Source organism: Tigriopus californicus, chromosome 1, assembly GCF_007210705.1.
Source record: "Tigriopus californicus strain San Diego chromosome 1, Tcal_SD_v2.1, whole genome shotgun sequence".
In the NCBI taxonomy this organism is placed as follows: domain Eukaryota; kingdom Metazoa; phylum Arthropoda; class Copepoda; order Harpacticoida; family Harpacticidae; genus Tigriopus; species Tigriopus californicus.
In genome coordinates, this window is record NC_081440.1 from 6,787,383 (window position 1) to 6,801,616 (window position 14,234).

Genomic DNA, 14,234 nt, shown 5'->3' on the forward strand with positions numbered 1-14,234 from the left:
CCAGATAGGGAAGCGGCTGAACTAAGGGCAAAGAGGGGGAGAGGGACTTATTGAACAATACGGGTCATTTCTTGTGGCATTGGGAATAAAGGGAATATTTTTTCATGGGATCTACACATCTCCGCCTCCATCTTCTCCTGATTGAATGAACTTCATGATCAGTCTGACGGATCCGTACGCTTACGCTTTCCACAATACCTCCCAAGATTACCCATTGGGAAAGAGATCGTGGTACTTTGTCAACGAGTCCTGTCTCCATAATCGCTTTCAAATTCGCCGCCTTAAACTTACCACGTGTGAAGCAGAATCTCAGTTCACTTGCGACGATGGCACGTGCATCAGCATCATGGGACGGTGCGATCAGAAACGGGATTGTGACGATTTCTCGGACGAGTTCGATTGTAAGTTGGTCTCATTGAACCAGTTCCACTACATCAAGGACTACCCGCCCCAAGAGCGAGGGGGCAGACGGACTGAGGTGACATATCACGTGGAAATTCTCTCTCTGGATGACATCCGCGAATTGGGAATGAGTCTGAACGTTCAGTTTCGGCTAAACCTGAGCTGGCTGGATCCTCGGATCATCTATCATAACTTGAAGGTTAGTTTTAGTCTTGGCTTTAGCCTAACTCAAGCGGAAAGAAACGAAAAGGGGGAAAAGGAGACGATCGAAGGAAGGCCGAGGGAAGGCCGAAGGAAGGCCATAGTTTTTGGTTGGCAGATGACGGGTTGGTTGGCCTCCTCATGTTCTTGACTACTTGGCAAGAAGGGTGTTGGGATTAAAAACAAATCTTTTTTAAGGACCTCCAACTACTTTGGCGAAGACGTTGTCTTGGATCGAGAATAGAGACAAGTGGGCAGATATTCCCGCACACACGTTTTTCTAGGAGACCTCGAAGGCTGGTCAATGGTTAGAAGACAAAACGAATAAGTTTTCTCACGGTCTTAGTGAAGTGTCCATGAGCATCTTGGAGAGGCTCAGTAGCCACTGGTGACCATTTCGGCCATTTTGGCCCTGGTCAAACAAAGTAAGAGTTCTTTCATCCGATCCTTCTTGTCTTCGAGCATGGAAGTAAGATCTCCAGTTGAAAAGGACAAACTACAACATACAGTATCATAAGACTATACGTCAGAAATTGTGTTGTCCTCAGCTGTTTAGTCATTTCTCATTCTTTTGAGATGTCAAAAATCCCTAGCCTATTCAGAGCTCTGTCCAACAAAGCCTTAAAAAATTACCGTTCCAACCAACCGACCAAAATATGTCATGCCAGAGAGTTACAAATTGCAAATATCATACTCTAAAGAGCATTTCAATTTGGCAGGACAAGCTGTCTTGAAGCCGTCACTATTTGGGAAACTAAAGAGCTAACTAACTCTTATCTAGTACATTCAGCAATTTTCGTCACTGAACGGGTGGATCCCAATCAGGAGACAATTTGCCAATAATTTTTCCCGAACATTTCTGGACAATGGACGAAACCAGCAGCCCCTTTATTTTCCTCCCATCTTTACATCCTGTACCAAGTTTAACCTCGTTGTGACAGATAGAGAGGGCTTTTGCAGACATGTCAAAAAAGTTTTGTTCGTTCATGTCAAGGCAAAAAATGCCGGCTTAACGCTCTACCGTAAGTGAGGAAGAAGGACTCTTGGAACTGGAAATAAATTCAAGATGAATGATAATACAATAACCTGTAGGTACGGTATAGTTCAGATTTGGCCAGGCTTCCTGTGGTAACTCTTCTCATCCCGAACCTTTCCTTTAAGAGGGATAAATAAATCGAAGTTTTCCCCAGAGATGTAAGGAAGTTTAAAGCTTGGACCTTTTCCAGGAGTCTGTCAAGTTCGAAAACAACATTTCAGACAGACCATGAGTTTAGATTCCGAAGAGAAGACTTGTTGTACCTACGAAATTCTAGGCTAACCAACTATTTTGGTTGCAACTTCTGTTTAAAATGAGTTGTATGAATGGGAGAGGCTAGCCGAGCTCTGCTGAGCCTTAAGTGGTGTGTGAATAATTCAAAAGGATGGGATGATTTCTCCACACACCTCTCTACCATCTCCCTGTTGAGTGTGCAACTCTCAAGGGCGGGAAGAAAGGCCCTTCCTTTTTTCGACTCAAATAAAGGAGAAAAGAAAGAAATCCACTAGGGCCCCTAAGTCGTGTGCTCTGTTGGTTTCAACGACGCCTTCAACATAAGTTGTAATATACGTACAGTAGCGCCTACGTTTTCTTCCATTTCAGGATGATCCTGTCATGAATTCTTTGACTCAAGGTGAAAAGGAAAAAATTTGGATTCCGAAAATCATTTTCAACAATACAGATGACGAAAACGAGTCCATTTTGGATGCCAAAGCGTCTCTTTCGGTCATCAAGCAGGTATGTGAAAAAAGTGAGCATTATTCCCAGATGCATTTCCATCTTGACTCTTTGCAAAAAAAAAATATCCGGTCTGGAGCCATATAACGAGGTTCTTCTCCAGAGATAGCGCTTGTCCAATGGTCCCAAATGCACCTTTCAAAGAGAATCTTGGCACATTTCAAAGTTTTATTTGACCCGGAATACAGTCTGGCATTCATTGAAAGAGAGTAGAAAAAGAGTAGCTTACCCTCTTTGGGCGGAGACCGCCATCCAAAAAGGCCGTGGCATTAGCATCAACAAGGTCCTTTCCCTTTTCCGGTCCCTTATTTGTGTGGGATTAGTTCGAGGCGGCCAACGGGCTGCTATAATACCTCGTATTAGCTCGCTTGCTTGTGACTTCCTTGTGCTGTCTTGAAGAGGAACGCATCTACTGGCCCTTCAGTCTCAAACAAGTTGTCCCATTTCGTTGGTTCGTTTCAGTGCTCCATCTTAGTAGGCCAGGGGCTTGGTTTTGCTTCTGAAGGTGGTCTTAAATGAAAATTAAGCATGCGCTCTTGTCCCATTGAAATGGGAAAACTTTGCAAACTTTTTGACGTGCCCCCCTTCCCTCAAGCCCCTTTGCTTCGTGTCCCTAGTCCCACTACTCTTGAAATAAAGGGAGGAAGATCGAGAAGAGACCGAACATCTGAGACTTTCAAACAACTTGCCATGGAGAGAGAATGCGGGAGAATGTGGTGAAGATCTATTCACAACAACGGAACAGGGTGGAGACAGCTAGTGCTGCCATTTTGGCAACGGGGCATGGTCGTGAGGGGAAATTGTCATGGAACCTACGAGCATATTCGTCACTCATCACCACCAATTTTCTAACGATATCTTTCCCACCGAGCTGCATCAAGGATGCATTTCACCATGTGACTTTGATCAAGATCTCTGCAAGGGAAATAAAGGATGGCTTGAAATGCCTAACGAGTTCCCGAGATCAATGGTGTGGGTGGCATGTTCCCCGTAACTAATGCACCTGTCACTCCTTCACGCCAGCTGTCATTGTCGATGAAGTCATGGTGGGGAAGATTTATTGTTCCAACCCAGAAAGGAAAAGCGACTGGCTAAAGATCATTCCATTTCAAGTGGTGAGGAAAACATACCGTAACGTAGAGGAGACTGAAGATTTGCCGTGGCTGTGACAACATCTATATTGGCACAAAGGCCAAAAGTGCCACCCGTGGGAGTCCAAGGCTAAATGTCAGGGGTGTGGATCAAAGACCTACAATTTGATTAAAAATTGCGTCTGCTCGGTCGTGAAAAGGCCGAGAGAATGTGGGAAAATAACTAGGGTTTCCCAGTTTACTCTGGGACCATTCTTGAGGCTCGGTTGTAACAGTGAGCTATCATTTGGTTCACATGGTAGTCCTAATTCGGCTTACCTCAAATTTCAAAAACCTTTTTGGCTAAATACTTCTAAAAGAATTTGGTTTGGGTATAAATACCAAAGAAAGTTAAGGCTAATGTCAAAAGTTCAACTTTTTTAATTATTAGCATTCTTTCAACATTTAGGCCATCAAATGGGATTTTTTTGGAAGTAGAGGCGCTGGTTAATTGGGCGTCCATGCCTTTTCCCGACTGACTATACCGATTCGCAAAAAGATCATCGGAATACTTTTGAAACCTTACCTTGCATATGTTTTATAGAAATATTGACTCAATGAGTTAAGAGCAATTTTTTGTTTAGCATTCGGCACTAAATTGCGACAACCCTGTGAGTAGGCTACCAAAAAATACAACATGTACTTTAAAAAATTGACTTCTTGAACAAATATTTGGAAATAAACATATATTTTTTTAAAAATGTGTTTTAGTCGCTTCCCATGAGAAGCGTGGAAAAGGCTGAAGTGACCAAACTGGTCATGCACGTCATTAATCCCTTGATCACTTTCATTTGATGCCTTCTCTTTGACCCGATTTCCAGGGCAACTATACGCTTAGTTCCATCAAAGAGGAGGGCACAGACGAAAAGTACATTTTCTCGGGCTCGGAAAACCCATTGGTTTACTCACGTCATCACAACATCCAATTCCAATGCAACTTCGACATGACTTACTACCCGTTTGATGTCCAAATGTGCTACATGATCTTTCGGAGGATACCCCACGGTAGATTCGCATTAAACCCGTCGCAGGTCCGGTCTTTGACCTATTTAGGCGAGCGAGAGCTTCTTCAATACTTTATCGACGACTGGAATATCCTCACGGAATCGGGTAAGTTCTCCTTGACACGCCAAAATGGAAACTGTAGACCCATTTTTGTTTAAACGAATGGGCCAGTAAATGTCTTATACACCCTGAGTTCCCACGAGAAGGAAAAGGGGGAGCTTTGTGCATTTGAACGGGTCCTGTAAGACGCCCAGATGACGTCTGAGTGGAATTGGAAAAGAAATCTCTGTGTTGGGTCCTACGAGCCCTGGCGCATTCAATATCGCAAATGGGCTCTAAAGTCAGATTAGGTTTGTTAAGGTTTCCAAACAAAGGACTACTACACTACCAACCAGCGCAAGACACACCGCGTATTCTCAGGGAAGAACGAGAGGAAAAAAGTACTAACAGAAGAAGAAGAAGAAGAAGAAGAAGAGGAGGAGAAGAAATAGGAGGAGAACGAAGGCAAGGACAAAAGATAGAGAAGAAGAAGAAGTTACACTTGCCTTGAAGCAAGGCCAGCCAAGAAGGCTGTTGCGTAGGAAGCTGGTTGTCATAAAAGGCAACTTTATGATGACGGTTTCCGTCATAGCCTGCTTCAACGACAATGGCTTTATTGTTGGTTTTGAGCACAAATGTTCGACTGTCTTCGATTCTGCCCACAACGAATGGTATTCAGTTAGGAATTGGGCTTGAGTTATTCCTGTGTTTATGTCGACGTAATTCTCTTTTTTGCTTCAAATTTAATAGCCAATTTTTGTTTCAAACCTCCCTCATTTAGTTCCTTTTTCTCCTAAAACAAAGACATTCTTGATAAGCATTGATTTGAAAGGTTTCAGTTTAGGAGCAGTTAATGGGGTCGTTATTATTATCGTCTCCGTTGTTTGGCCCGTTTTCCAATACAACCTCAACTAAAGGTAAAAGTGTCCGGGATCTATCCAATTTCGTCGGCCACACATATAGTACAGATAAGACGATACAGCGAAGCCCGGTGTTCCTTATTACGGACGAAAGGACTATTTTTTGTGTTGCTTTTGATGAGAGCTTGCTTTGAAGAGGGCCTTCAAAAAGACTCAATTTATTTTCGAGATAATGCCACAAGGCTCAAGGCTAGACAAACGGCCCCCCTTAAACGAGAGAACCGAGTCGATACCTTGTGAAAAGGCCGTAACACTCCTTCTTACAATACCAGCCATTCAATATCTCCTTCCTTTGGCTGAGGATTACCAAGCTTTCATTCAATGAACAAAGTGTGATGATCTATGGGCTAAACTTGTTGTTCAAATAGCTTAATTTGATTGGAGCTAACATCATTGTTTGTCTGTTTATTATTTCAGCTTCGGGTTTTGTGATTGTCATCCGGATGAAACGACGATATCTGTATCAGCTTTTAACCACCTATTTGCCATCGCTCTGTTTATTCTTCATCATTCATGCCACGCAGTACTTCAAGATATCATACTTTCACACCAGGATTATGGTCTCACTTACAGGTAGGTGTAAATACTTTGATTTGATTATACATAGTGCATCCAACGAAGAAGGAAAATGATAATGCCATTCAATCGACAAAAGTAGTTTTCAGGGTATATATTTTTTTTGGATATTTTCATGGCTTTTATAATGTTCAGAATATGTTCTATAATTGATATGTATCGACTGATTAAGACGTTAGCCCGCTCGTCCGTGCGCAGGCCAAAGAACCAAAGGAATGTGAATGATTAGTTTACCTTGCGAGATGAGTTGAGCTGAAACCTGATACTCCTTAAGGTGCTTTTCTCTTTGTTTACCTCGTTCCCTCATTCCTTCGTTCCTTCTTTCCTTCGTTCCTTCTTTGGAGCGTTCATTGGATCCATCTCTCTTTCTCTCTCCCCCCGTCCTTCCCTCAGCTCCTTTTGCTTCCTCGTCAGTATTATCACACTGATCTCTTCTTGGGCCTCCGATTTTCGTGTCGATAGCACCTACCAACAAACTTCATTATGGGCTTATCTTATTCCAATATCTTATTCCTCATGCAACTCAGCAAGTACTCTGTTGCTTGATACCCCAAATGAAGGAAAGACCAATGAATGGACCAACGAATGAACGTACCAAAAGAGCAGGACACGATTCCCCCAAAATGACGGATGAAAATGGACGAGAAAGTCATGTGGCTTGAATCTCGTGCTGACACTAGAAATAATTACATTCTTCCTGACGACAATATTTGTACGGGCTTCATCCCGAGCTAAATCACAGAGAGCATTCGTGACGTCCACGACGTTTCAAAACTGAATGCCAAGGACTCGAGACATAACCCTGCTCTATAATTAATTACGGACAGAAAACAAAACCAGGACAGGGGTCGCTCGCTTTCCCGCTAGCTTGCTTGGTCGGCCATCGTCCTCTTCGTTTTCGAGGTGCTATGGATTAATCATGGATAAGACAACTTGGGAAGAGGCGTTTCTGGGCGAGAGGTTTATGACAAGTGTTTTCAAGAACTTTCTTGCACCTTGCTTCGCTAGCTTTTCTTTCATGAATGAGATGGCTGTTATCACTTTTTTCTCCTAGTTGAGAAACAAAGGAACAAACAAGTTATGGTCGATATTTGCCTTTAACATGGATTTTGATCCAAAAATGGTACTGGGTGGTTGGATTATCTGATTCAGTTACTTTATGTTGATAAGGGGTTCAAGTGAAGACATTCAAAGATCTGTTCTTGTACCTGTTCCAGCACTTGGGAAACGGTTTATGGTTTCAATCTTTGTTGATTCATTCAAAAGAAACAAACCTCAAGTAACCATAAGATTTCGCACCAAAATGTCACACGCATCTAGGAAACTCGATACTATTCATAAAAAATTCATTTAACTTGAACGTATGATGACATGGCCTCTTCTACTACTTTCTCGATTTTCCTTGGTGAGATAATGATGAACAATTGCACATACCCGTATATGCCAGCATTTTGGCCATGAACCATTAGAATGTGGCCGGCGGCCCTAAGTTTAAGAAAAACCATTTCCAATTTGAATAAAAGTGGTTCGATCCTTACATAATGAAACTTGCTCCAGTGTTTTTTGCAGTTTTTCTGGACATAGAATCTTCAGTAATTTAATAAGAAAAACTTTTACATTTTATTAAGCTTAAAATTCATATAATTTCTTATCCACGAATAAAGTAAAGATGGTGGATCTAAGTAGCCCTTGAACATAAGGTTAATTTTGAATTTTGATCAGAAACTTCTCCAAGTCTGACTTCAACGATGCTTGATGTTGATGTGAAAATAATAACGTATAATTAAGAAGGTTTAGACTGTACTACAGTATTCATAGAAGGTTCGAGAGGTATCTTATATTGTGTATTTTCAACGTTTCTAACGTGGCTTTTGAGAAAACTTTGAAGCCCTTGTGAATCCAGGCTAATTAGAACAATGAAGTCCACCTCTCTTCTTTCTCGGTCTCCTTCATTGTTCAATTTGCTCCCCTCAAATTACCGTAGGGAGTATGTCAGTGCTGATCAGTTGGCAGAATTTAAGTCAGGCTTGGACAAGCATTTGACCAAAATTCCTGATCAACCCCATATTCAGGGGTTAGCCAGAGCCGCAAACTGTAATTCCTTGGTCGATCAAGTTCTGTAAGTAGATAAAAGTTAAGTAAAATGAAGAAAAAAAAGGTTTTTTGTCTTGAATTCCTGGGCAAGGGAGTCTGCAAAAAGGTTTAAAAAATAAAAGGCGAAAAGTTTGGAGAACTGAAAACCTGGCAATGATAATTTGTACAAATGCATAGCATGAACGTAAAGAAATGAGGTGGAAAACAATAAAATCTTATATTTTTGTACAGTTGCAACGAGTAGATCGTTCGTTGTCCAAATTGCTTCCCTCTGGCTCAATACCGGTCTAACCGAGTCCATGCTTCTTTACAGTATTTAAATTACAATATTATTTGCTCCTGTAGAAACTTAAATAGTCGATTCTGTGGCCGTTCCCAAGGGTAGGGTATTAATCAATGTTGGCTGTGATGACAGAGTGGGAACATCCTTCAATTGGGACTCCCATCACCCGATGGCAGGCCGAGGGAGAGAGCTGCCATCTGACTCTGCAACAACCAAAACGGCAAACCTAACAAACAGGAGATGCACCTGGGGATGGATCCCCGTTGCAACAGTTAACGCGTCACGGTTATTTTGTTGCAGTTTTTGAAATGTTAGGTCAAAACGAGATGAAAACCCATTCTTGTTATGTGTTGATCCGTTTCATAGTAGGCATGTACTTCGAGAAATATGAACTTCGGTCGCCAACAAAAAAATGTTCTAAAATGTGTAGCAAAATTACAACTTAAATACTAACAACTGAAAGCAATTTCTATGACCAAATTATCTCAAGATTTTTGTCTTTTCCATGATCATGGAAAATTTTCGAAATACATCTCTTAGGTATAAGTAGTGCAATCCTGTGATAAAACTTTTCTTATTATGAATGATTTTCTAATACTTGAGACCTAACTTACAACAGAACTTGGAAGATACAATCATACAACCAAATGTTAACAATTAAAGCTTTGCCACCACATCGTCAACATGAAAGACGATTTACTTCTGGCCCCGGGTTTTGACCACCTGACACTCAGGGAGAAGAGTCTTACCTTGATGGCACTGCCTCTCAGAACGCTCGGCTACATTAGTCTGTAATACCTGCAAATAACTTATTTCCTCTAATAACAATGACATTCATCTATAAATTGTAATGCTAACACAAGCCTAAAATTGATACAATTTTGAGCTCAAGCTAAATGTGTATTATGTACTTTTTTTACTTCAGTTTATGGGAGAGCTCTTAAAAACATGGAGTCAACAATGTTTGGTATTTGAATTAGAATAGAGGAATAAGATTACATCAATGATCGTTTATTTTCAGTGGACTAAAAAGTTTAAACTAAGCTTTACAAAATTGAAGACAAGACATCATATTTTTTTCAATTAATGATTGATAATCTTTTCTTCACCTAGAAAATGATTTTTCAATTTTTGCTCTCCACAAAAACCACGTTCATTAGTATTCATATTTAACTGAAATTTATAGTTTCACAGAACTTTTAGTCGAAAACGCTGACAGAAATGGGTCAAAATGGAAAAGAGTGGGAAATCTTCATCTTCAATACATGAAATATCCTTACCACATCAGAGATAAATCGGACGGTCAAATGAGACTTGAAAATAATTGTGGACACCAAATCCCAAGATTAAGGGGGGCGGTATATCATATGGTATATCATATATAAGGAAAATGAAAGGCCACCCCCACTCTACAGGTAGATTTCGCCTCAAAATGAAAGACATTCGGACCTGATTACTTGTTTAAAAACCTGAAACTTGATGTATTCAGTGTCACCATTTTGAGTGCTTCCAAAAAGAGATGTTGCATGCAGATTAAGTAATTTCCTGAGGGGTTTCATTAGCATTTGAAGATCGGGTTAAGATTCACTTTAGCAGGCCTCTCTGCACATTATTCTTGAAATGAAAAAAGAAGGAGGTTCATAGTTTCGTCAACTTAAGATTCCTGTTCCATTTTGGAAACAAGGTTTAGGCTTGCTAAACGTGAATTTGTCATAGGCCAGTTCTCGCCCTGAAACCAGTACTTTCTTTGTTAGTCCAGTCTTTGAGACTTTTTCTCGAGCTATTGACTCCTTTAAGTAACAGCTGTCTTCTGATGTCAGCAGAAATCTTAGGAGGTCGCTGGAGTACTTTTCAATACAACAGAGGTACTAAAAAACAAGATACAATGCGAAATATTAGACAATATTTTCTAATGTTTCAAAAAGTCTCTTTTAAAGATAAAGCATTCCTTTTTTTCGACTGAAACGTATTTTCTAAGCATGAGTAAAATTGTGACAGTTCATTAAATTGCAATTCTGCATGAACCATTCCTTTAATGAATAAGTGCATTGGAACTCTAATTTAATCCCTTGACCAAGAGCTATTAAGCCTCAAAAATATTAGTAACCTCTCAAAATTTGATGGTTACGTCATCTTCAGTTGCTGCTTCAATGTATCAATGGTATTTTGATACTTGATTGTCGTAAATATTTCCAGCACGTTTTGATCAGATAGATTACTTAGAGTCACTTGAATATTTAAAATCAAATCAGGATTGCTGGATAGAACTAGGTCTAGAATACCATTGGCCTGAGTAGCTGAGCCGACATGTTGGGATAGGTTGCTTGTAAACATGAAATCCAAAAATATTTATTTGGTAACATTTGAAGGCATTGGCATTGACATTGGTATGTAGCTGAGAGGACTTAGGAACACTAACCCAATATGAAATGATGCGGAGGAACAGGATTGGTTCAGAAAATGACAATTCTTGGTCTGTGCCAATCCATCCATATTTCCACAGTCCTTGTTTGAGACCAAGAGCGAGTCAGATTAAGAAGAAACCCCTAGAAAGCCACTTGACATTTACCGCCTAGATTGTGTGCAAATGTTATTCTCACCTTTTCTAAGGCGAACATAGTAATGAAGACAAAAAATACAATTTTGACGCAAGTGCAAGTCGAAAACTTGCAGTACATTAAAAACGGGTATTTACCACGACCAGACAAGCAAATAAGTTTGCTCAAATTTCCTCATGAAATGTATGTTTCTCCATTCCTTTTTTCATTCTTCTTTACACCTTCTAGCAATGCAATCTCAACAATTCAAGATGGAAATTTTGTACTTCTTATTCAACTAACTCTATATCCATACCATATCTGATCCACCAACGAATTAGAGTTGGTATGTCTAGCTATTTCTGAAGTACAAAGGATGATCAGGAATTGAGGTAATACTTGTCCAAGTCTGACTCAAAACTTGCTACACGATAAACGACCGCGCATGCCCTATAGTAATAGAAATTTTCGATGGCTTGAAGCTGCATTCAAAACGCACGTTGAGCCTCTACCTTAAGTGTAATTGACCCTAAAACCTGGGGTAGACAAGAGCTCATGATTGACTATGAAAACGTACAGTATCAGATACCTCTCGCACCTTCTTTGAATATTGTGCAATGTCAGCTGTGTGTTCAAATGGGAGTTTACATTTTGCTCAAAAGTAATGAATTAAGGATTAAGAAAGTGTTACTTTTCAATAATGATTTAACAATTGTCAAAGTCAACTTTGAAATCAATGATGCCCATTACTTGTCCTGTGTATCCTAAACCAAAATTAATACTTTCATTCGGGGTGGTTTTGCTTTTTTGATGTCAAATAAAATAAAAATTGAGAGACTGAAATAAACTCTATTTCTTGCAGCTAGTGAATTGAGACCCTTTCTTGAAAACCTGTGAACTCTTATTCATTGTCAAAACTAATGTTTTTCTGCCGCCGTGAATTAGATCACTCAATTGAAGAAAAGCTCAGAAATCGCACCCACAAAACACAACCACGATATGTGACGGTTATTTGCACGATAAGGGAGGATATTTGTTGCTGAAAAGAAGCTCAGTTAGGAAAGACTTTCAACTTTTCTGTTACAGGAATGCTGGTGATGACCACTCTGTTCCTGAATACTTCCTCCACTCTACCCAAAACCTCTTACTTTAAAATGATTGACATTTGGATGGTCTTCGGTCTATTGCTTCCATTTCTTGAAGTGGTCCTTCACACTGTTACCGAATACAGACGCCGAGATCCGAGGTATCGACCCCCTTTCGAAGAGATTAGAGCCCCCTCGTGCACTCCAATTGAGATTAACCCTGGCCACGCAAAATGCAAAAACAATGCCAGGATGATGGGCAGGCCAGGCCCTGGCCACTTGGATTTCGGATCCAAATATCCATCAACCACGTGCTGTAGAGACTTGCAAAATGGGCGCCACGAATGGATGGGCGGAGGCCTGAATACAGACGAGTCTCTCATCTTGCCGTTGCCCCCGCCCTCACCGACCTCGAGCCACTCTAATCTTGACGATAAATCCGCCGGAGACGAGGCTTTTGGAATCATTGTCCAGAGCTCTCCACCCAACACACAAATCGTGCGGACCTGTTCCCTGAGATCTCAAGAGAGGAGAAGAAAAAGGAGAGATGCGAGTGGCTCGAGATCCTCGAATATCGAGATGCATGGATCTCGTTCATCGCATCAGTTGGACGGAGATACTACGGGATGCACTCGACATGTGGGTCCCACCATCAAGGTGGAGGATGCTATGGTGGAGGCCGAGGATCGAGACCAGAGGTGCCCCTTAATGAGACCAATTAGTGGCGATAATCTGCAAGTCAAGAGGTGGGACTCAATGCCGTAACGCAATTCCACTTCATCTTCTGTGATCCAGCTGAATGCATGCGAGCGAGTTGATGCACTTCAGCCTCATAGAGCAGAGTAGTCTTATGCACTAGGACAGGAAAAAGAGGGGGGGGGGTTGAATTTTCTACTGACCTTAGAGTAGATTACAAACGAGAGAAAAGGCTACTTACTGACTATCAATTTCCTCAGATATTTCAATATTCTCACTTGCAGCCCAGACCGCCATTCACCAATATCGGATTGCAAGCTCAGCGGACAAGGCCAAAGGTTGCCGTCACCCTCAACGCAGAAGGCGCTCTTCCCATCCACACCTACCCCTAGTTCGTCGCGTGTGTCTGGTTTGGAAACTAGTCCACGTCTTGAAGAAAGTCAATCTCCGGAAATCCCATCCAATCCGCAGATCCTGTTCAGTCAAGGCCAATCCTTCACATGTGGCCCAGATCTGGGTTATCAACATCACCCTCGTCATCATCCTCATCGTCATCATCACTCAAGTGTTCTCTCCGAAGCAAACGAGGGTGGTGATGGCAAGAAACAAGGCCAAGACCAATCCACGAGACTTGCCCGAGGGAAGGAAACCTCCGCTTGGCTTCTCAAGAACAACAGATATTGGAAATGGATTTATTCTTGCTGTGTTCGACCAGAATTGACAAATGAACAACAAACGAACAAGGATCAAGACCAACAACAACAGCAGCAACAGCAACGACAGAAACATCAATTTGTCCGCCAGCATTCACGGCGGCCTGGTCATCATTGTTGTTGCTGTCAGAGAGGGTCCAATCCACAGGTGAGGACACTCAATGTGGAAGATTGTCAGTACGATGAGAACGCCCAGAGTGGATTGCTTACCCCTGCCTTACCTTGGGATATCCCAGATGAGTCGGAGAAACCTCTCTCACGCTCACCCGATCTCGTGACAGCCGATCTGAGTCGAACCATTGTTCCATTGCTAATTTTTCTTTTCAATGTTATTTATTGGACCGTCGCGTTCTTGCATAATTGAAGGCCCGTGTGTACCTCGTCGACTACAAGTACTCGTACATACTCGTGCTACAACATATATACATACGTGTACGTACAACACTACCCGGTGTATGTGGTACTATGTTGTTTAATGCTTGGACGATTATGCATGAATGTACTATTATTCAGTGTTGCATAGTTCGTATGAATAAAGGATATTAGTCTAGATGTCAAGATGGATGAAATGATGTCGCCCAAAAGCCGTCAGATCCGAAGAGACGAACCAAGTTATAAAGGTTAACAAACGAAAAATATGTCGGAGGTTGGTCGTTGTTTCCTTATCGGTGAAAGTATGCTACTCATGATGAAATCAATACATATCTTTAGACTTGGTGCCGTCACAAATCTAGGTCTAAATATACTTGCAGTACATTTTTAACACGTGCAAGTAAAGA

The 14,234-nt window shown here is 41.3% G+C and overlaps 1 protein-coding gene across 1 annotated transcript; it reads left to right on the plus strand.

The window, feature by feature from the left end:
* Positions 1-139: 139 nt before the first annotated feature.
* On the plus strand, positions 140-14,007 carry LOC131885543 (uncharacterized). Its single transcript, XM_059233615.1, has 6 exons — positions 140-601; positions 2,243-2,377; positions 4,329-4,617; positions 5,889-6,044; positions 12,048-12,792; positions 13,027-14,007. Exons 1-6 carry the CDS (start codon positions 146-148, stop codon positions 13,817-13,819), a joined length of 2,574 nt encoding a protein of 857 aa, XP_059089598.1. The 5' UTR covers positions 140-145; the 3' UTR covers positions 13,820-14,007.
* Positions 14,008-14,234: the final 227 nt, after the last annotated feature.

Bases quoted from the DNA above. Each gene is read 5' to 3' on its own strand.
- LOC131885543 (XM_059233615.1), top strand. From the start codon at position 146: ATGAACTTCATGATCAGTCTGACGGATCCGTACGCTTACGCTTTCCAC. The intron at 602-2,242 runs GTTAGTTTTAGT...CTTCCATTTCAG, and splicing joins TCATCTATCATAACTTGAAG to GATGATCCTGTCATGAATTC. The intron at 4,618-5,888 runs GTAAGTTCTCCT...TTATTATTTCAG, and splicing joins GAATATCCTCACGGAATCGG to CTTCGGGTTTTGTGATTGTC.